The sequence below is a fragment of the Phocoena sinus genome, chromosome 1 (assembly GCF_008692025.1).
Source record: "Phocoena sinus isolate mPhoSin1 chromosome 1, mPhoSin1.pri, whole genome shotgun sequence".
NCBI classification, from domain to species: Eukaryota; Metazoa; Chordata; class Mammalia; order Artiodactyla; family Phocoenidae; genus Phocoena; species Phocoena sinus.
This window is the reverse complement of record NC_045763.1, coordinates 82,231,661-82,253,118: the sequence shown is the minus strand read 5'-3', so window position 1 is coordinate 82,253,118 and position 21,458 is coordinate 82,231,661. Positions and strand designations below refer to the sequence as shown.

Sequence of the window (21,458 nt, the reverse complement as noted above, 5' to 3'; positions counted from 1 at the left end):
CCTATTTTATACTTATAACAACCAAAAAAATATGGAAAGAAGTGTTTTCGTTTTAAGTATGTAACCTGTGGTATAAACATACCTAAACAAAATTTCATGGCATCTGTTGTAAAGTGCCATGATTGTAAGATGCTCCATTATTTTATGAACCCCTAAGAAGGAAAAAAATACTGCCAGTTAAGCTATGATATGTCATCCTGATATCAGAGTTGTCAAAATATGGGGGGGAAATATGTGTTGTACTTCTGCATTTATTGGACTTCTCCCATGTTTAGCATACTTGATGAGGCTGCCTCAAGTAACAACTTGGTCTCTGTTTTAGTGATTCAGAAACTTCGTAACAACAAGGCATATTCAGTTGGATTAGCATTGTCTACGCTTTGGAGTCAGCTGTCTCTCCTTCCTGTTCCATACTCAAAAGAACAAATACAAGCAGATGACTATGGCCTTTGTCAGTGCTGCAAGGCCTTAATAGAGTTCACTAAGCCTTTTGTGGAAGATGTCATTGATAACAAGGAAAGCTCAGTGGAAAATGAAAAATTAAAGGATGAAATACTGAAATTGTAAGTATATTTTAAGAATAATTCATAATGGACTTAAGTGATAGTTCAGTTATTTTATGTTTCTTTGTTTTATTTGTTTGCAATGGAAATTTAAATCTAGTTTCTAATTTTGAATTTTAGAAGAATATGGGGTTCAGTTGATATAACATGGGCATTTAATGAAGCATTGATATTTTTAAAAAATGAAACCAAAATCCATTTGTTTAGTTTACTTATATTCTTCTATGGTTTGCCTTTACTCACCATGGTAAGTGAATAATAGCAGTGAAGGAAATAGATGAGTGTAGCTCAAAGAATCTGGTTTTCTGCAGGGGAATTATGTTTTTACTCTCCCTTTGAAAGCAGCAGAAGATGCACCAGACAGTTGAACTTCCAATTTGACAACAAAAACAGTAGCAGAGAACCCAGTAGCATTCACTCCAGGGGTACTGTAGACCAGCAGTCCCCAACCTTTTTGGCACCAGGGACCAGTTTCGTGGAAGACAATTTTTCCACAGATGGGGAGGGGCAGGAGGTGGGGGATGGTTCAGGCGGTAATGCAAGTGATGGGGAGCCATGGGGGGTGATGGGGAGCGGCAGATGAAGCTTCGCTGGCTCGCCTGCTGCTCACCTCCTGCTGTGTGGCCCCGTTCCTACCAGGCTGAGGACCAGTACCGGTCCGTGGCCCAGGGGTTGGGGACCCCTGCTGTAGACTATGTATGCACTGTTCAGTATGGCTGTCAAGCATAATTTGGTTAGTCCAAATTTAGTGCTCTAAGTGTAAAATCCTCCCTGTATTTCGAAGACTTGTTATTAAAAGAAATACTAAAATACCTCAATAATTTTTATACTGGTAACATTGAAATAATGTTTCTGACATATGGGTTAATAAGAGAAATTATTTAAATTAATTTTTCTTGTCTCTTACTACTTTTTTAATGTGACTACTAAAAATTTTTTAATTATATATGGGGCTTTAATTATATATGGGACTCTTAGATAGTGCTGGACTGGATTATATTGAACAACATGGACCAGTAATTTTATTTTTAAAATTTTGAGACTAAAACCACTGTTAGCTTTCTATTTTGTCAGGTTAGGACATTAAAGCATTTTTTACCATTTATAAAACCCATTATTTCATGAAAGAAAACATATTTTAACTAAAATAGGTAAGGCTTAATCACAGAATACATTTGATTTTCTAAATAAAGCAAATATAGTTTTATGAAAAAATTACTGCATTGTCCTGATTTTCCTTAAACTAATGAAAACTACATATACGCTAGCACTGGTCCTAAGATAAATATTCAGTATCCATTGGTATAGTCCAGACATGGAAGTGACTCTCTGCATTGAATCTAGCAAGGTATTCTCATGCTCTCCCCATTACTAGTAAGAAGGATCTTATATCACCAGTTTTACAGGCCACTGGGTTATTGGTGCTTATGTTATTTTTCATGTGAAAACTAGTTATTTTATACTCAGGAAGTGCTATATTCATCGTTACCCATTTCTTAAATTTTAGTTGTTTCAGAAGCTTGAAATGCCCTTTGCTGACAGCACAATTCCTTGAGCAGTCTGATGACACTGGAGATGATCCTTTAAGGTGTTTTGCATCTGAAATAATAGTAAGTACAGCTAATTTAATGTTATAAAATCTGCTATAATCTAAAATATTACCTGCTGTATTCTCATATACTGCACGTGAGCATGTAAATTGATACATCTATTAATAAAGCAATATGTATTTTTTATAGAATATAGATAAAAAGATGAAAAATGAACAGCAATAATTTCAATAACTAGATATAAATAATATTAACACCTGTATTGGAAAAATTTACAGTTCTCCTGTGTCTTTTTCCTTTACTTTCACTCAGAACACTTCACTTCTGGCATTTCTGGTCAGAAAATGTGTGTGGGTTTTATCTTTTCTTTCTTTTTTTAAAAAATAAATTTATTTATTTATTTATTTTTGGCTGTGTTGGGTCTTCATTGCTGCACATGGGCTTTCTCTAGTTGCGGCGAGCGGGGGCTACCCTTCATTGTGGTGCGTGTGCTACTCATTGCGGTGGCTTCTCTTGTTGCAGAGCACTGGCTCTAGGCGCGCAGGCTCAGTAGTTGTGGCACACGGGCTTAGTTGCTTCGCCGTATGTGGGATCTTCCTGGACCAGGGCTTGAACCCGTGTCCCCTGCATTGGTACGCAGATTCCTAACCTCTGAGGGAATCAGCCTACCAGTGCAGCCACCAGGGAAGTCCCATTGGGTTTCTTTCCCACACGAAACAATTCTGCAGCACCAGCTGGGTGTCCTACAGTTAAACTCAATTTTGACACTAACTACCTGGAGATAGTATCAGATTCTGCAGGTTAAGGGCTCAGTCTCATGAGGCTGCTCCCTATTTCAGATGCCAATTGCTCATGTTAGGTCCCCAGGTTACCCACAACTTCTGTTTGACTTGGCTACAAATCAGAGGTTCCATGACCTCCTCCCCTTTGGGTTCGATTATTTGCTGGAACGGCTCACAGAATTAAAGGAAACCCTTACTTATGTTTACTAGTTTATTAAAAGATATGATAAAGGTTGCAGATGAACAGCCGAATGAAGAGATAGAACAGCCAAATGAAGAGATAATTATACATAGGTCAAGGTCTGGGAGGGTCTCAAGTGCATGAGCTCCTGTTCTCATGATGTTGGAGTGTGTCACGCTCCCAGTATGTGGATGTGTTCGCTAACCTGGAAGCTCTCTGAAACCCATACTTTGGGGATTTTATGGAGGCTTCCTCATTTAGGCATGATAAGATATTAACTCCGTTTCCAGTCCCTCTCCCCTCTCTACAGAACTGAGGGATGGGGCTCAAAATTCCAAGCTTCTAATCATGGCTTGGTCTTTCTCATTACCACCCTCCATCCAGGAACCATCTTAGTGCCCACTCAGAGTCACTTTAATAGAACAAAAGATGCTCCTAATGTCTTATCATTTAAGAATTTACAGAGGTTTTAGAGCTCTTTGTCAGGGACAGGGTTAAAGACAAACGTTAGAACAAGAGATGTTCCTAGTGCTCTTATCACTTAGGAAGTTATAAGGGTTTCAGGAAAAAAAGAAGAAAAAAGGGTTTCAGGAGCCCCATGCCAGCAACCATTAGCAGAGACCAATATATATATATTTTCTGTTATTTCACAACACCTTCCATACATTTTTCTGCTCTAATACTTATAAATAAATAAATATATACATATATAATTTTTAAAAAGATCCTATCATATTGTATACTTGACCCTTGAACAATGCCCAGGGGGTAGGGGCACCACAACTCTGCTCAGTCAAAAATCTGTGTTTAACTTACAGTCAGCCCTCTGTATCCTGAATTAGAAATTTGAGGAGGGATAGGAGGAGTTACGAGAGGAGATTCCAGAACTTTAGGGGAAATAGCTCTGAGGATGAGAGATGATTTGGTAACTGATATAAACAGATACATAGTTTAATGGGGTTAATGCTGATGGTCAAGGTAGCGGTAAAGAGGTTATGAGTGATGAAGAGGGATGGGGGAAGGGATTTTCCCAGGAGCACATAAGAGCCTGGGGCCTCTTCATTGTTGCCAATACTAGAGTACAGTGTAAACTTCTGGATCCAATATAAACAGCACCATATGTGATATATGTACTCCAAGATGTCTATGAAAGTTGGAAACTGTTAAGGATTTTAAGCCTGGGAGTGATGTAATCAAACTGTTTTGAGTTCATCACTTTATTGGAGGATGAACTTAACTAAGAGTGGAAGTAGGGAGATGGGTTAGGTGTCTTTTGGGAGTTAAGCGATAATGATGAGAGCCTGAGTATGGAAAGAAGAGAAGGCAGATTTGAGAACTTTATAGGTAGATAAAATTAGCAAAGTTTGGTAATGGATTGGATTTAGAAGAATAGTGAAAAGGTTGAGTTATGGACAAGGTTTTTTGCTTAGTTAACAAGACAGGTGAAGTTACCAATAATTAAGATAGAGAATACACAGCAAGCAGTAGGGGGTTTTGTACTTAAAAAAATTTTTTTTATTATGGAAATTTAAGACATTCATAAAAATAGAGAGAACAATATAACATACTCTCATGTACCTCCTGCCCCGCCTTGACAATTATCAACCTTTTTGCCAGTCTTGTTTTATCTAGCCTCCCTCTTTTTATTTTGAGTTGATGAGCAATGTAAAGTTAGTTTATTTTTTTTAATTTTTTAAAATTAATTTTTATTGGAGTATAGTTGATATACAATGTTGTGTTAGTTTTAGGTGTACAGCAAAGTGATTCAGTTATACATATACATATATCCACTCTTATTCTTACTCTGTAATAGGCCATTACAGAGTACTGAGTAGAGTCCCTGTGCTATACAGTAGGTCCTTGTTAGTGATCTATTTTATATACGGTAGTGCATGTATGTCAGTCCCAATCTCCCAGTTCATCCCTCCCCCCCACCCCCAGCCTCCCTCTTTTTTTGCTGTAGTATTTTATAGAAAGTCTAGATATATCATTTCATCTGTGAGTCTTTATGTATGCTTCTCTAATTGGTAAAGACTTTTTAAAAAACATAACCACAATGCCATTATGACACCTAACAAGATTAACAATAATTTCTAATATATGTATCTCTAATACCCAGAGACAACAGGTTTTTAAGGAGCAAATTTTGGAAAAGAGTAGATGAGATTACCCAAAGCGGTAGATCAATGTGAGAAAGGAAAAGCGTTCAGGACTGAATCCTGTAGGGTACCAGCACTTAAGATGAGCCCACCAAAGAGACCAAGAAAGGAGAGTCAAAGAGGTGATGAAAATATCACAGAAACTGGGGTAGTAGAGTTCAGGAAGAAGGAAATGATTGCTACTGTTAAAAGCAGCAGAGGTAGTCTGTAGAGTAGGAGTTGAAAAGCATCCATTGGATTTAGGAAGTAAGATGGCATTGATAATCTTAGCAAGAGCAGTTTGAGTGGAGTGTGGGAGACAAAAATCAGTGGACTGGATAAAGGAGTGCATGAAAAATGAGAAAAAGGAGATGACTAGTATAAGCTATTCTTTAAGAGTTTGGATGAATAAGGAAGAAGAGAGGCAATAGAGAAGACACAGCCTTAGATAGGAAGGTAACTGGGGGAGACAGGAGGTGTGAGCATGTTTATAGACTGAAGGGGTGGGAACCATCACAGGGGGAAAGAGAAGTATTATGGGATAACTGAAATAATGTGGCTCAAGGAGAGCAGACAGCTGGGCATGGGATTGAGGACACCTGGAGAGGAAGAGGCAAGAACTGGTATGTAGGTAGAAAAATTTGTAGCAGAAGTGGAGGATTATAATTGAGGGAATTATATTATTATTATAATATAATTATTAATATTATTATAATTGAGGGAATCAGACCCACTGTCCTCAGATCCCTTAAGAATGAGAGGTGGAGGGCTTCCCTGGTGGTGCAGTGGTTGAGAGTCTGCCTGCCGATGCAGGGGACATGGGTTCGTGCTCCAGTCCGGGAAGATCCCACATGCCGCGGAGTGGCTAGGCCTGTGAGCCATGGCCGCTGAGCCTGCACGTCCGGAGCCTGTGCTCCGCAACAGGAGAGGCCACAACAGTGAGAGGCCCGCGTACCGCAAAAAAAAAGAATGAGAGGCGGAAATGAGGACTGAACAAGGGGCTTCAGGAAACTGGTAAAGGTTTGGAATATTGAGTGGAAAGAAAAGAGAGGTAGAAGATGAAGAAAACATTAGTCAGTAGTGCTAGGCACTTGGCGACTGTGGTTGGAGACCACAACTATAGTGATAATACTATTTTTGTGTGATTTTTCTCAAGCAGTACTCAGCTACCTGGGTGTAGAAGTAGAGAAGGTGGTTTGTAGCTGTTTTTCCAAGGCTGGCATTTTATTGGGTAGACGTAGCTAATGGAAATATAGGGTGCAGATAGTTCAAATAACTAATAGTGCATTGGTTGGTTAGGGAAAGAAGGGGATTAAGAGGGGACAGATGGGTAGGTTAAAATGAAGGCATAACAAGACTAGAGAAGTTAGAGGTAGATGAGTAGGTTGGCATGGGAGATAAAATAAATTGTGGTCAAAAAATGAGATGCTGGAGTTTAGGTATCTAATATGGAATAGCTCCAAATTTTGATAGAGATCCAGGATGGAATTAGGTGCCAAAACGGATTAGAAATTAAGGTCATTAGAATTTAGTGGTCAGAAAAACCATGAGGCTGGCCTGTTACAGGAGTTATCTACATGAACATTCAATTTTTCTAGGATCATAGCAGGAGTTGGATAGAGAGAAAGGATGTGAGCAGGTACCAGTCTTCCGTGAACATGGGGAAATGACCAGGAAGTCAGCATATGACAGAGATGAGGACAGATAAAGGGCAGTATGGCACCTGCCTCAAAGGAAAATGTGCTTTTGCCTGAGAGTGCAGGAAGAACCAAGATAATACTAAGCCTCTACCCATACCACCCTTTCCTACTGCTGCCTTCCTCGCTGTGCAATGTAAGAGGTGTGAGAGTATGAGCAGCTCCCACCAGAAACCAGTCAGGTTCAATGAGAGCAGTGAGATAGAGTCAGCATCCTATGAAGAGGTTGAGGGTATAGGGAAGAGGTTCTAAGGTCTCAGTCAGTGGAAGGCACATTACGAGTAAAGCCAACAGTGAGGAAGCACAAAGCAGTTAAGAAATAGAAATGAAATCAGGGTAGGAAGTGAAGTGAGGAGGTGCCTTCTGTTCTATGCTGAAGAAGTATAGGTAAATGTGGCATGCCTCAGCCATCCCTCTGGCACAAGTTGTTTTGGTATAGAACTGCTTGAATGTCCCAGGGGCAGCAGCATAGGAACATTTCATGAAAGGGCGAAGACTGCCTTGAGAAATTGTAGAGGCGCAGGTATGTTGGGTCTGAGCAAGGCTGCTGGTTGGTGTGTGGATAGATAGTGAAGACCCTATTTGGACACAGATGGACCCCAAATATCTACAGCAGCACTGTAGGATCTGGGTACATATAATGATTTTTTAAAAGGCTAATAACCTAAAAAAAAAAAAAAAAGGCTAATAACCTTCCTCTGGAAAAAAAAAACCCAAAACACATCTAGCATTGACTGAATGAAGAAATGGAGCTTCATGATTAAGAGGACATTTGGAATCTGAATACAGTAAATTTTTGTTTTATGGATATAACAAGAATGCAAGGCTTCGAAAATCAGTGTTTATTTAGCATCTGGTGGCTGAATAGCAGTCTCTTGTGACAGGATTATTTTCCATGGTTGATTTTTGTGTTCTGAAATGACTAATGGAGCCATCTGGAGTAGGCAGGTTTTAACTCCCTGAAGACCAGAAAAGTGTTATTTGGCTTTCTAATTCTCTACAGTGGCAGGCCCAGTGCCTGGCACTCAAGTATTTATTGAATAAATGAGTGAATATGTGGAAGGTCAGCTTTAGCTTAGCTGTTTCTGTCATTCCCTTGACTTCTATATAGTAGTTTGTTGTGACCTTAGCTTTCTTAAACTTTTTTTGTGGAGCTTCTCAATAAATATTGACATACGTATTATGTCGTTTTCTAGATAAGGAAACTGAAGCTTTAAAGAGGTTAGGTAACTAACCCAGTATCTAACAGCTAATAGGTGGTAGAGCCAAAACTCAGATTAATTTCATTGGATACTGAAGGTCAGGTGCTTTCCAGCACACTAGAATTGGAAATGGTATAAGAGGCATAGGAGTGACCTTGTATTAAGCCTCTCTTTTTCTCTTTCCTTCCCCCCTTAAAACAAATGAACAAACATAAAACTGTAGTCAGTTAACTCAGGCAGGGATGCTTCTCTTTCTCCTACAAGAGCCCATATGACCTGAGGTATCAGTACTGTTTCCTCTTTCTCTTCAGCCACTGGCCAGTGTTCCTCCTGCCCACTCCGTATCCAGGCAGACAGTGGTCAGTAGAGCATTCCTAGAGTATTCTTCATTGGAGTAGTTTACTGTCATTTCATGATACTTGCATGTCTCACATTTTTAGATTGTTCTCAAATATCTCTGAAGCATTTTAAAAATTGTGATAAAATACATATAAAATTTACCATTTTAACCATTAACTGTATAGTTCAGTGGCATTAAGTACATTCACATTGTTGTGTAACGATCACCACCATCCATCTCCAGAACTTTTTCATCTTCCCACCCACTTAGTTCCTTCAGGTTGTTGGCAAAAACTTACCTTCTTGAACCTGTAGGATTGAGGTCCCCATTTTCTTGCTGGCTAGGGAACACTTTCAGTTTCTAGAAGCTGCCTGTGGTTCCTTGACAGACAGCCCTCTTCATAGGCCCCCTCATAACTTGGCAGATTAGTTCTTTAAAGCCAGCAAGGGTGAGTTTCTGACTCTTAAGGAGGGCCTGGATCCTGTTTAAAAACGTTCTTCCTGTTTTAAGGAAGTAATGTTTGGAGAATAGTGTCTCCAAATGGAGAATAGTGTCTCTTCTCAACTCACATCAGCTGACTTGGGACTTTAATTACATTTGCAAAAATCCCTTCACTTTTATCATATAACATAATCTAATCATAGGGGTGGCATCTTGCCATATTCTGTTGGTTAGAAGCAAGTCTCACAGGTCCCACCCACACTCAAGAGGAGGGGGTTTTATAGGATGGGGATTTTATAGGATGCAAATATGAGGTAGGAGAGTGCACAGTAGAGTGTCTGCTATAGCTTCCTTTTTTATCCATTTCACAGGGATTTTTATCAGCAATTGGACACCCTTTCCTCAAAATTATTTTTAATCATGGAAGGAAAAAGACGACTTGGGATTATCTTGAATTTGAGGAAGAAGAAGACAAACAGTTATCAGACTCTATGGCTTCTCTGGCATATCTAGTATTTGTACAGGGCATCAGTATTGATCAGCTTCCAATGGTATTAAGGTAGGAGTTATTGTTTATTTATATATTCTGAAAGGAATAGCATCAAACTCATTTATCTAATGTCCAATATGTGTTTATTAATGTACTAGTACATTTTCAATGAAGTATAAACAAAACCTATTTTTATGCTAAATATTACTGCGTATAATCCCTTAAAGCCAGTAGTCATCAAGTAGTGAAAGTGGTTGGGTGGGTAGGTGTTGAAGTAGACTTAAGGAATGATTGGGACAAGAGTCACAAAGTGTTAAACTGAGCTTGGTTTTGAAGCTGTTAGGCCACTTACCAATAGGGTGGTCTAAATTGCCATCATCTTTTCACTGGATTATTAATGTAATCCTGAGTGGATATTTATATATCTACCCTCAATCCCTTTTAATCCAATTTATTCTCAACACATAGAAAGTGAAGCTTTTAAGAGTCGTCCCTTAATGAAAACCCTTCAGTGGCTTCCTAAATGGCTCTAAGAATAAAGTCTTAAATGCTTTCCCATGAGACAAGCTTATGCATGATCTGGTCCTTGCTTTATTGTCCTGATTCATCTCCTACCACCTTTCCTCTTGTTTACTGTGCTCCAGTAACACAGATCTTCTGGTTTCTTGTTCACATGTGTCATGAACCTTCCTGCTATAAGATCTTTGTACACGCTTAGCACCATCTTTATCCTAAATACAGCTTTCTGAGGAAAGCCGCCTTTACCACCCAATTTAGGCTGAATCTTCCTGTTACAGTGACCTTGACCTTGTGTTTCATTTCCCATAAAGTTTTTAAACTAAATTTTTAATCAAAACTTTAAAAAATAAATACATATTTCTATAATGTAACACCTTTTAGACTTTAAGGTCCATGATAATAAAGATTGTGTATTTGTGTTGCAGGCCTTGGGTGTATTTGTGTAATTTGTATATTTAGGTATGAATATACCTGGAGACATATTTGTATGTAAATATAGCAATAATAGCTACCACTTGCATGTTTACCATGTATTAAACACTATAACAGCTTTGTATACATTATCTAATATTTATAATAACCCTTTTAAATAGAGCACTATCTCATTTTACAGATGAAAATAACTAGCTTAGACAAGTTACGATACATACCACCCAAGATCATACAACTAGTTAGTAGGATAGGTGGAATTCAAACATAGTTCTGTCTGACCCCAGAGCATATACCCGTAATCACACTCGACCACCAAAATGACTTAGGTATGTATATTAGTGTGCTAGAGCTGCCATAACAAAGTACCACACACTGTGGATAGCTTAAAATAACAGAAATTTATTATCTTATTATTCTAGAGGTTAGAAGTCTGAGGTCAAGGTGTGGTCAGGATTGGTTCCTTCTGAGAGCTGTGAAGGAGAATCTGTTCCATGCTTCTTTCCTAGCTTCTGGTGGTTTACTGGCTGTCCTTGATGTTCTTTGGCTTGTAGATGCATCACTCCAGTCTCTGCCTTCATGTTCATATAGAATTCTCCCTGTGTGCTTGTCTTTGTCCACATTTCCCTTTTTTATAAGGATACCAGTCATACTGGATTAAGACTCATATTAATGACCTCAGTTTATCTTGATTACCTCTGTAAAGATCCTGTCCCTAGGGTGGGGGGGGGGGGTTCCTGCTCTGTCCCTGCCCATAACTACCCCGAATTTTTTTTTTTTTTTTTTTTTTTTTTTTTATTTTTTTTTATGCGTTACGCGGGCCTCTCACTGTTGTGGCCTCTCCCGTTGCGGAGGACAGGCTCCGGACGCGCAGGCTCAGCGGCCATGGCTCACGGGCCCAGCCGCTCCGCGGCATGTGGGATCTTCCGAGACCGGGGCACGAACCCGTGTCCCCTGCATCGGCAGGCGGACTCTCAACCACTGCGCCACCAGGGAAGCCCACTACCCCGACTTTTTAAGAAAGAGAGACTTTTTCTCCATATAAGGTCATATGCTGAGATACTGGCAGTTAGGACTCCAGCATATCTTTTTGTTTGTTTGCCGTGGCCTCTCCTATTGCGGAGCACAGGCTCCAGACGCACAGGCTCAGCGGCCATGGCTCACGGGCCCAGCCGCTCCACATCATGCAGGATCTTCCTGAACCTGGGCACGAACCCGTGTCCCCTGCATCGGCAGGCAGACTCTCAACCACTGCGCCACCAGGGAAGCCCCAGCATATCTTTTGAGGGGACACAATTCAACCCATAACAGTATTTATGTATGTAAAACTAAAAGTGCGTGTGTATGTGTGTGTGTTTATATATACATTTTTTTTTCTATTTTAGCCCATCATACCTTTTGCAGTTTAATATGGGGCATATTGAAGTCCTTTTACAAAGGTAAGATCATTTAGATGGCATCTCAGAATTAAATAGTAATATTAAAATAGTCCTTGTCAAGATCAGGGGAGACCACTTTCTCTTTGCCAGACCCTAGTTAATTAATTGATTATTTTATAAAATAGTGAAGCAGATATTCACAGCAGAGATAGAAATGAACCAAGGAGGTTTTTACAACAAAACCTCTTATTTTAAACTAAAGATAATTTTAAAATATTGTCTTCTAAGGAGGTTTCCAGTCATCTGCTTCTAAGGTTTCTTTGCTTATTTCAGAAGTTGATAAATTAACCATCTCTATCCCAATGCAGCCTCATCCGATCTAAGGAGGGGTGGTCAATAAAAGAAATTCATCCTTGGTTTTGCTTCATGGACACAATCTGTGAACTGCATCAAAAGGAAGGAAGTGTCTTAACTCCATCTTTTATAACTTAGATTATTGATAGTGATATCATTCAATAGCTTTTCTCATTTGAGGCACTAATAAGAAGGAAGACTTCCTCTTTTTAAAAAAAAATTACCAAGTAACAGGTGTGCATAGTTTTCCCAGACAGATATTTAAGAATTTTTCAAAACTCTATATGCTTTGTTTTCTTTTTCTGTAACATGTTTAAATTATCCCTTGAGATCAGTCAGGGCCTTATCCTCTAGGAATACTGGTGACAGTTTATTAATCCCATCTCTTCCCAGGTGAAGGAAGATTTGTAACATGGCAAATGTCCAAAGCCTCAGCCTACAAGGCAGGAATTTCCAAGGGTCTCCTGGCACAAGTAGTTATTAACTCTGTAAATTTACTGTATTATGTATGTCTTAATGATTTTACATTTTTATTTAGCTTCTGTTATATTCATAAAATGAGAATATGTATTGATCTCAATTTTAAGTTCTATAGTCTTAAGATTTCCAAACTGTTTAGTCATTGAGCCAAAAAACATAACATTTTTAATTCCTTGTATGGTTAGAATAAGAACCTGGAGCCTGAGATAATATTTTTCGCCACAGATCTTAAATATTTAGTTAACAGTGATTGTAAAACTTAATAATCACAAATGGAAAGCATTAATTTATATATATATATATATATATATATAAAGAATTGAGAAGATTTTACCGATTAATCAATTAGAATACCTAGTATTATATCAGGTATAATTGATTTCTTAGCACTTACTGTTGAAGATCTGCTGATCTGCTGATCTGAAATAAGCCCTGAATGGGCTGCTTTTGGTTAGATTTGGATATCAGTAGCCAAATCAAAAGACAGATCAAAGGTGGGTTAAGAATTTTGACTAGGTTCTTCAATAGAATTTCTCCTTAATATGTATTTTTTAAGTATTTAAATTTCAATTTTTGCTTTATTTTTCCTAAAATGAAGAATAATTCTAAAGCAATGTAGAAAACCATGTTGATAAATTTTAATATTCTCTTCCAGAACAGAGGAGTCTGTTTTCTCCAAAGGATTGGTAAGATTTGTTTGCACCCATTATAATTTAAATACATAGTCATGTTAACAAATACAGCTGTTGACTTTACCGTATATGTATCTCTGCATATATTTTCATCTGTAGTATCTGTTGGAGAATGGTTTATTGAGAATAGAGGACAACAGTCTACTTCACCAGTACTTAGAAATCAAGAGTTTTCTTACTGTACCTCAGGTAAGTAAAATATGTATTCTGATCTTGAAAAAAGCCCCTTTCCTATTCTGAACTTAAGTAAAGGGCTTTTCAGACTCCTCTCCCACTTTCTTCTCCATATCCTTTGAAAACTCTAGTGCCTTGCTGTCCAATAGAACTTTTTGTGATAGTAAAATTGTCCTATTATCTGTGCCATACAGTTTGAAAGCCACTAGCCACATTGAACACTTGAGATGTTCACTTGAAATGTGGAACTGAATTCTAAATTTTATTTAATTTAAGTTAATTTAAACTTAAATAGCTGTATGTGGCTAGTGGCTACTATAGTTGACAGCATAGCATCTAGTGGAAAAATATAACTTGTGTCCTCAACACTTTGGTTCTGTAGAAACCCTGGAAAATGAAGCTCCTTTACTTTTTTTTTTTTTGCGGTACGCGGGCCTCTCACTGTTGTGGGCTCTCCCGCCGCGGAGTACAGGCTCCGGACGCGCAGGCTCAGCGGCCATGGCTCACGGGCCCAGCCGCTCCACGGCACGTGGGATCCTTCCAGACCGGGGCACGAACCCGCGTCCCCTGCATCGGCAGGCGGACTCTCAACCACTAGCGCCACTAGGGAAGCCCTCCTTTACTTTTATCATAACTCACGTCCTCAGAACTCCATCAAGGCGTGTATAACTCATTACTACAAAGACATTTTTTTTTTCCCTCCTGTGATTCATTTTGCCTGTTTATTAGTTATACTGTTTGTTAGTTATCATAGCCAAGTAGGTCTTACCTTAGATGTCAATGTAGAAAATTGTTTTTCCACTATTTAAATAGAAAAATATGGCTTTTGTTAGTATAATAAGCCTGATTATTTTAAATTAATGGATTATATTTCTGTATGTTCGGTTTCATTTTTTTTGCCACTCTATAGACATAATTGAAAATTACTTCTAACGATATACTTTGTAACACCCACTCAATAGCACTTACAAAATGGATTGTACTAAGCTCCCTGTAGACAAAACAGTAGAATGAAAGGCTCGGGGGAAAATTTACTTCATCTTTAAATCTCTCGCCCTCATTTCTCTGAATTTTTAGTGTCCATTGATAATATAGTTGTTTCTTTGTAGTCAATATAATCTAACGTTTGAATTAAAATTTTTTTAATTTCCAGGGCTTAGTCAAAGTAATGACACTCTGCCCCACTGAGACACTGGTATGTAAATGTCTAGAACTAAATGAGTTACAGTGAGAAATTTTAATAAATAATCTTTAGTTTATATAACAATATTATTTGTTCCATTTTAGAGGAAAAAGGGTTTAGCAGTGCTTCAGCTGTATATTAACAAGTTGGATCCACAAGGCAAATATACTTTATTTAGGTATGTATCAATGGTTAATTGCGAAATGTGTGGTTGATTAAAAACCAAATTAATGCCATTAATTATTCTAGGTTACTGTATTTCGGTATGTTTTACATGTAATTCTTCTCTACTTGGAAGCCATATCATAATAAATTCTCTTCTCTGTGATAGGTAGTGAAGGGTTAATCAAAAATTATGGATACATATATAAATATATATTACATGAATAATAGTATATATTTCAGCTTAATTGAAATACTCTAAAATTAAAATAGACTTAGAAGATTAAACTGAGATTGGTGGGACTCCTGCTAGAGCTTTACATATGTCAATAATGTCCATTATTCACAGTTGAAATTAATGGCTCTGGAGTTATAACTTTTTTTTTTTTTTTTTTTTGGCGGTACGAGGGCCTCTCACTGCTGTGGCCTCTCCTGCTGCGGAGCACAGGCTCCAGACGTACAGGCTCAGTGGCCATGGCTCACGGGCCCAGCCGCTCCACGGCATGTGGGATCCTCCTGGACCGGGGCAGGAACCCGTGTGCCCTGCATCGGCAGGCGGACTCTCAACCACAGCGCCACCAGGGAAGCCCTGGAGTTATAACTTTTGACAGGCTATATACACTTTAACAGTGGAGCTTATTAATAGTACTGTTTGAGGAGGAAAAGATTCTAGCAACTCTCTGAGTTGAAGATCAGCAAACTTTTTTAAAGGGCCATAAGTAAGTATAGTCTTTGTGGGCCACACGGTCTCTGTTGCAGCTGCTCAACTTTGTAGTGGGGGTAAGTGTGTTCCAATAAAACAAAACAGGCAGTAGGCTGGATTTGGCCTGCAGACCTTAGTTTGTTGATACCTAGGTAATAAAAATGAGTTAAAACCAAATTGGGGCAATGTCAGAGTGCTAAGGAGTGTTCTTTGCGATTGGCCAATACTAGCACTCTTGATTTTATCTTTTTTTCATTTCTATTGATAGAGTCATAGCAGGTTTATGAAACCTCAGTTTGATGCTTATGTCTTCTACCAGCTTCCTATTCTGATCTACCTGTATTCCTACCCCAAAATCTCCCCCTTCTTCTTAAGCTCATTACTGAGTTTCCTTTCTTTGCAATTAAGTTAGTCTAACCAGACTAGTCTAACAGGGAATAATTTGGGGAGTTTTTAGGCTATTACACTAGTGACCATCCTTGCCATGTTAAATCATTGCAACTACATGCATAAAAAGATTCAAATTTGGTTTAATAGAAATTTCGTGTCAGAAAGACCCAGTTAAAATAGAATTTGCCAGTTAGTGAGGGCAGAAATCGTAATAGGTGACTTTGTAATTGGTTGATCACCTTGCTAATTGTATGTACTGGTTTTTGTATTCCTAGAAATAGCACATGCCCCATTTGAATTTGTAAAACTTTCATTATCATTTAATTATAATGCAGCCTAGATAATTTCAAATGTATTGTAATTTTGCTTTAAAGGTGCTTATTGAATACAAGTAATCACTCAGGTGTGGAGGCCTTTATTATTCAAAATATCAAAAATCAAATTGACATGTCATTAAAGGTAAGAGCATAACTAAGGTGTCATTTATCAATTTATTTTGTAGGATATATTTATTCATTTGTGGAATTTATTAATGTGGAATTTTGCTCTGTGGACGTTTTATATCTCTAGTATTAGGGTACAGGCATACCTCAGAGATAGTGCGGGTTTAGTTCCAGACCACCATGATAAAGCAAAAATCTCAGTAAAGCAAGTCACACAAATTTTTTGGTTTCCCCAGTGCATATCAAACTTAATTACACTATATTTTAGTCTGTTAAGTGCAATATTATATCTATAAAAAACAATGTACATAGCTTAATTTTAAAGTACTTTATTTCTAAAAAATGCTAACCATCATCTGAGCTTTCAGTGACTTGTAATCTTTTTGCTGGTGGAGGGTCTTGCCTCAATGTTGATGGCAGCTGACTGATCAAGGTGGTGGTTGCTGAAGGTTGGGGTGTCTGAGGCAATTTCTTAACATAAGACAACAATGAAGATTGCCACACAGATTGACTCTTCCTTTCACGAATGATTTCTGTGTAACATGCAATGTTGTTTGACAGCATTTTACCTACAGTAGAACCTTTTTGAAAATTGGAGTCAATCCTCTCAAACTCTGCCACCGCTGTATCAACTAAGTTTATGTAATATTCTAAATCCTTTGTTGTTATTTCAACAGTCTTCATAGCATCTTCACCAGGAGTCCATTCCGTGTCAAGAAACAATTTTATTTGCCCACCCATGAGAAGCAACTCTTCATCCGTTCAGATTTTATCATTGAGATTGCAGCAATTCAGTCACATCTTCAGGCTCCACTTCTAATTCTAGTTCTCTTGCTATTTCCACCACATTTGTAGTTACTTCCTCCACTGAAGTCTTGAACTCTTCCTAGTCATCTTTGAGGGTTGGAATCAACTTCTTCCAAACTCCTGTGGAGGTTGATATTTTGACCTTTTCCCCATGAATCAGGAATGATTCCGGAAGGTTTTCAGTTTGCTCTGTGCAGATCCATCAGAAGAATCACTATCTATGGCAGCTATAGCTTTAGGAAATGTATTTCTTAAAGAATAAGACTTTAAAGTTGAAATTGAAATTACTCCTTTTTCCATGGGCTGCAGAATGGATACTGTGTTAGCAGGTGTGAAGACAACATTAATCTCATTTTACATCTCCATTAGAGCTTTTGGGGGATGAGGTACATTGTCAGTGAGCAGTAATATTTTGAAAGTAGTCTTTTTTTCTGAGCAGTAGGTCTCAACAGTAGGGTTAAGATATTCAGTAAACCATGTTATAAACATATGTGCTGTCATCAGGGTTTTGTTCTTCCATTTATACAGCACAGGCAGAGTAGATTTGGCATGATTCTTACAGGCCCTAGAATTTTTGGAATGGCAAAATTTAAGCATTGGCTTCAACTTCAAGTCACCAGCTGTATTACTCTGAGAGTCAGCCTGTCCTTTGAAGCTTTGAAGTCAGGAATTTTCTCCTCTAGCTGTGAAAGCCTAGATGGCATCTTGTTTCAGTGTAAGACTGTTTTCATCTACATTGAAAATCTTTTGGTTAGTATAGCTACCTTCATTAATTACCTTAGCTAGATTTTCTGGATAACTTATTGCAGCTTCTATGTCAGCACTTGCTGCTTCACCTTGCACTTTTATGTTCTGGAGATGGCTGCTTTCCTTAAATCTCAAGAACCAACCTCTGCTAGCTTCAAGCATTTCTTCTGCAGCTTTCTCACCTCTCTTAGCCTGCATAAAATTGAAGAGTTAAGACCTTGCTCTGGATTGTTTTGGCTTAAGAGAATGTTGTGGCTGGTTTGATCTTCTATCCAGACCACTAAAACTGTCTCCATATCAGCAATAAGGCTGTTTCACTTTCTTATCATTCATGTGTTCACTGGAGCAGCACTTTTAATTTCCTTCAAGAACTTTTCCTTTGCCTTCACAACTTGGCTTAACTGTTTGGCACAAGAGGCCTATCTCGGCCTTCGACATGCTTCCTCACTAAGCTTAATCATTTCTAGGTTTTGATAAATGAGACATACATGACTCTTCCTTTCACTTGAATACTTTGTAGGGTTATTAATTGGCCTAATTGCAATATTGTTGTGTCTCAGGGAATAGGGAGGCCCGAGGAGAAGGAGAGAGATGGGGGAATGGCCAGTCATTGGAGCAGTTGGAACACACACACAGCACGTTTTGATTAAGTTCATCGTCTTATATGAGCCTGGTTCATGGTGCCCCAAAGGAGTTAACGATTGTAACATCAGAGATCACTGATCACAGATCACCATGACAAATATATATTAATGAAAGTTTGAAAATTTTGAGAATTATTAAAATGTGACACAGATGTGAAGTGAGTAAATGCTATTGGAAAAATGATGCTGATAGAGTTGCTTGACACAGAGTTGCCATAAACCTTCAATATGTAAAAAATGCAGTAAAGGGAAGTGCAGTAAAATGAGGTATGCCGGTATATTTTTTTCTCCATTTCTACTCTTTTTTAAATACCTGGATTTTGAAATTTGTTAACTATAGATTTAAATTGTATTAATTTTTAAAACTGATAATATGACTTTTTGTTTTTGCTGTATACTTGTGAAATGTTAATGGAAACTGAAGTCTATTTGTGAATACTCAGTAATTCCATATAGAGAACAGAGAAAGAGCATACCAGTGCTTTCAAACTAGCAGAGTTTGTACTAGGTGTCCAGAAATAGTGAATGAAAGAATGGAAATTAAAGTTAAAAATATATATTTTAAATGTGTAATAGCTTATTTTTGTAGTATCAAGGTATTAGAAAAACACATGTATCTAACAACCTATTATTTAAAGCCTTTCTCAATTTTTCTTTTGCTTCTCAGAGAACATATAACAAATGGTTTACAGGACCGCAGCTGATTTCCCTTCTAGATTTGGTACTTTTTCTCCCAGAGGGTGCTGAAACAGATCTACTGCAAAACTCAGATAGGTGAGGTGACCATTACTAAGGTTCACGTAGTAAATTCAGAATAAAATGTGAAACCCCTGCTTTGGGAACCTAAACGAAAATAAAACGTATTTTTCTGTGATTTTATAATCAATGGTTAGTTCATCAAATTACATAAAGATTTTCATATTTAAGTAATTAGATATTATATAAAAACAATCAAAAATTCTCCTTTCCAGAACTATGACTAACAGTATGATTTTGTACCTTTGATGTACCTAGCTCATAGAGATTTGGGACTATAGCACTGGTGACTAAACACTAAGAATTTCGTGTATATAACTTATAAAAGGCTTATACATTTGGACTTTATTTCGAAGACATACATCAATTTTTTTCATATACAACATGTAATTTTACTTTCAGTATACTCGAATGAACGTTGAGAAACGATTGTAAGCATTTTTCAAAGGAATCTTAAAATTCAGGAAACAAAAGACAGTACTCTCGAACGTTAAAGATAACAAGTCTCCCTTGGGGGAAAAATGAATAGTAATTTTCACAATTATATTTTGTGAACTTGGAGAACAAAAGTAATACGTTATGTTAAGGGGGTGAGATGTGTGATAAGATATTTTAGCAGTCCATCGCCTCAACCACTTGGCCACCTCGTCATTTGCTGATAAGGTATTTTAAAGGGAGAAGCTTCTAATGGCAAACATAATTGTGGAATTATACCCAAGGTTTTAACTTACCTTTATTCATTGAAATTGTTGATTATATGAAACTGTACTGTATGTAACAAATTATATATTTTTAATTAACAGGATAATGGCTTCATTAAACTTACTGAGGTATTTGGTTATCAAAGATAATGAAAATGACAATCAAGTAAGTGAATTTTTTGAAAAAAACTATTATTCAAATGCATAAGGAGCGTTTTGTATTTTCTTATCAATACCTACTTAAGCCATAATTAATATTTTACCCAGCTGTAAAGCTCCAACAAGTGCCAACAATTATTCTTTCAACTTGAAGTTAATTCCCAGGAGCGCTTACCACCCCACATCCAGCTTTCCCTTTTCTTTTCCTGTTGTACCTCTGCTCTCTTGCTATAAACATTGCTTAACCTTGTTAGGTAGATAAGTTGCAGCTCCTAACTTAACTAACCTTTTGAAACTCAACATATATTTGCGTATCTTGTTCATTAACCGCCATCTATTGCTCATGATTTAAGTCTGAGCTATATAAAATAAAATCATCTGATCATTTGATATCCCCTCATCAGAAATGACAAATTGAAGCATTTTCAGCACTAAATCCATTAACAGCACCTTTTGAATAATGTGTAGGCAGTTGAAATTTTTTAAAATAGTGCACCATTAGAGGTATTCAATAAATAGAAAACTATTTGAGGGAGATTTATCATACAGTAAAATTACATTTGCTTTTTATCTTCTCTTTCTACCTACTCTATTCTTTTTTTTTTTTGGCTGCATTTTGTCTTCGTTGCTGCGCTTGGGCTTTATCTAATTGCGGAGAGTGGGCAGGCAGGCTTCTCTTGTTGTGGAGCACAGGCTGTAGGTGCTCGGGCTTCAGTAGTTGTGGCTCTCGGGCTCTAGAGTGCAGGCTCAGTAGTTGTGGCGCATGGGCTTAGTTGCTCCGCGGCATGTGGGATCTTCCTGGACCAGGGTTCGAACCCGTGTCCCCTGCATTGGCAGGCCGATTCTTAACCACTGTGCCACCAGGGAAGTCTCTACCTACTTTATTCTAATAGTTGCTTTTTGTGTATGTGTCATCTTATTAACTGTAACTACCTGGATTACATGCATGGTTAAACTTTTTAGAAAGCAATAAATGAAATGCAAGTAATTGATTTTTATATAAGAATGCCAGAGGGTTTTTTTTTCTTTTTTAATTTAAGTAAATCATAATTTGGGATCAAAAGTTTATGGAAAAAGTAGTAGTTTCCTTCCCTCAAACATAAAGCCAAGTTGAAAGAATTTTACAGCGATCACTGATTTACCCACCACCAAGATTCTACCGTTAACATTTTACTCTGCTTTTATCACTTATCCATCTCTCCACCCTCTATCCATCCATTAGTCTCTTATTTTTTGATGCATTTCAAGGTAAACTGCAAACATCAGCATACTTCAGCATGTATTTCATTAAGAAGAGTTAAATATTTGTCTATAGTTTTTCTTTGAGTTAAGTTTACATAAAGTGAAATGCC

At 37.7% G+C, this 21,458-nt stretch overlaps 1 protein-coding gene across 12 annotated transcripts in view; it reads left to right on the top strand.

Annotated features, from left to right (window-relative positions):
- GLMN (glomulin, FKBP associated protein) overlaps window positions 1–21,458 on the top strand; it is a 42,984-nt gene that overhangs the window by 8,236 nt on the left and 13,290 nt on the right. For 4 of the 12 annotated variants that reach the window (XR_004348387.1, XM_032622218.1, XM_032622231.1 and 1 more), the window contains exons 6-16: window positions 323–563; window positions 2,071–2,173; window positions 9,266–9,453; window positions 11,718–11,771; window positions 13,201–13,231; window positions 13,337–13,426; window positions 14,565–14,606; window positions 14,699–14,772; window positions 16,224–16,308; window positions 19,158–19,264; window positions 20,050–20,113. Coding sequence is in view for 3 of the 12 variants with exons in the window: in XM_032622218.1 (XP_032478109.1) it covers window positions 323–563; window positions 2,071–2,173; window positions 9,266–9,453; window positions 11,718–11,771; window positions 13,201–13,231; window positions 13,337–13,426; window positions 14,565–14,606; window positions 14,699–14,772; window positions 16,224–16,308; window positions 19,158–19,264; window positions 20,050–20,113 (1,079 nt within the window). In the remaining 9 variants the exon portion in view is untranslated. Of the gene's footprint in view, window positions 1–322; window positions 564–2,070; window positions 2,174–9,265; window positions 9,454–11,717; window positions 11,772–13,200; window positions 13,232–13,336; window positions 13,427–14,564; window positions 14,607–14,698; window positions 14,773–15,164; window positions 19,265–20,049; window positions 20,114–21,458 lie in introns of all 12 variants that reach the window. The other 8 variants (XR_004348394.1, XR_004348396.1, XR_004348393.1 and 5 more) reach the window with 7 other exon arrangements.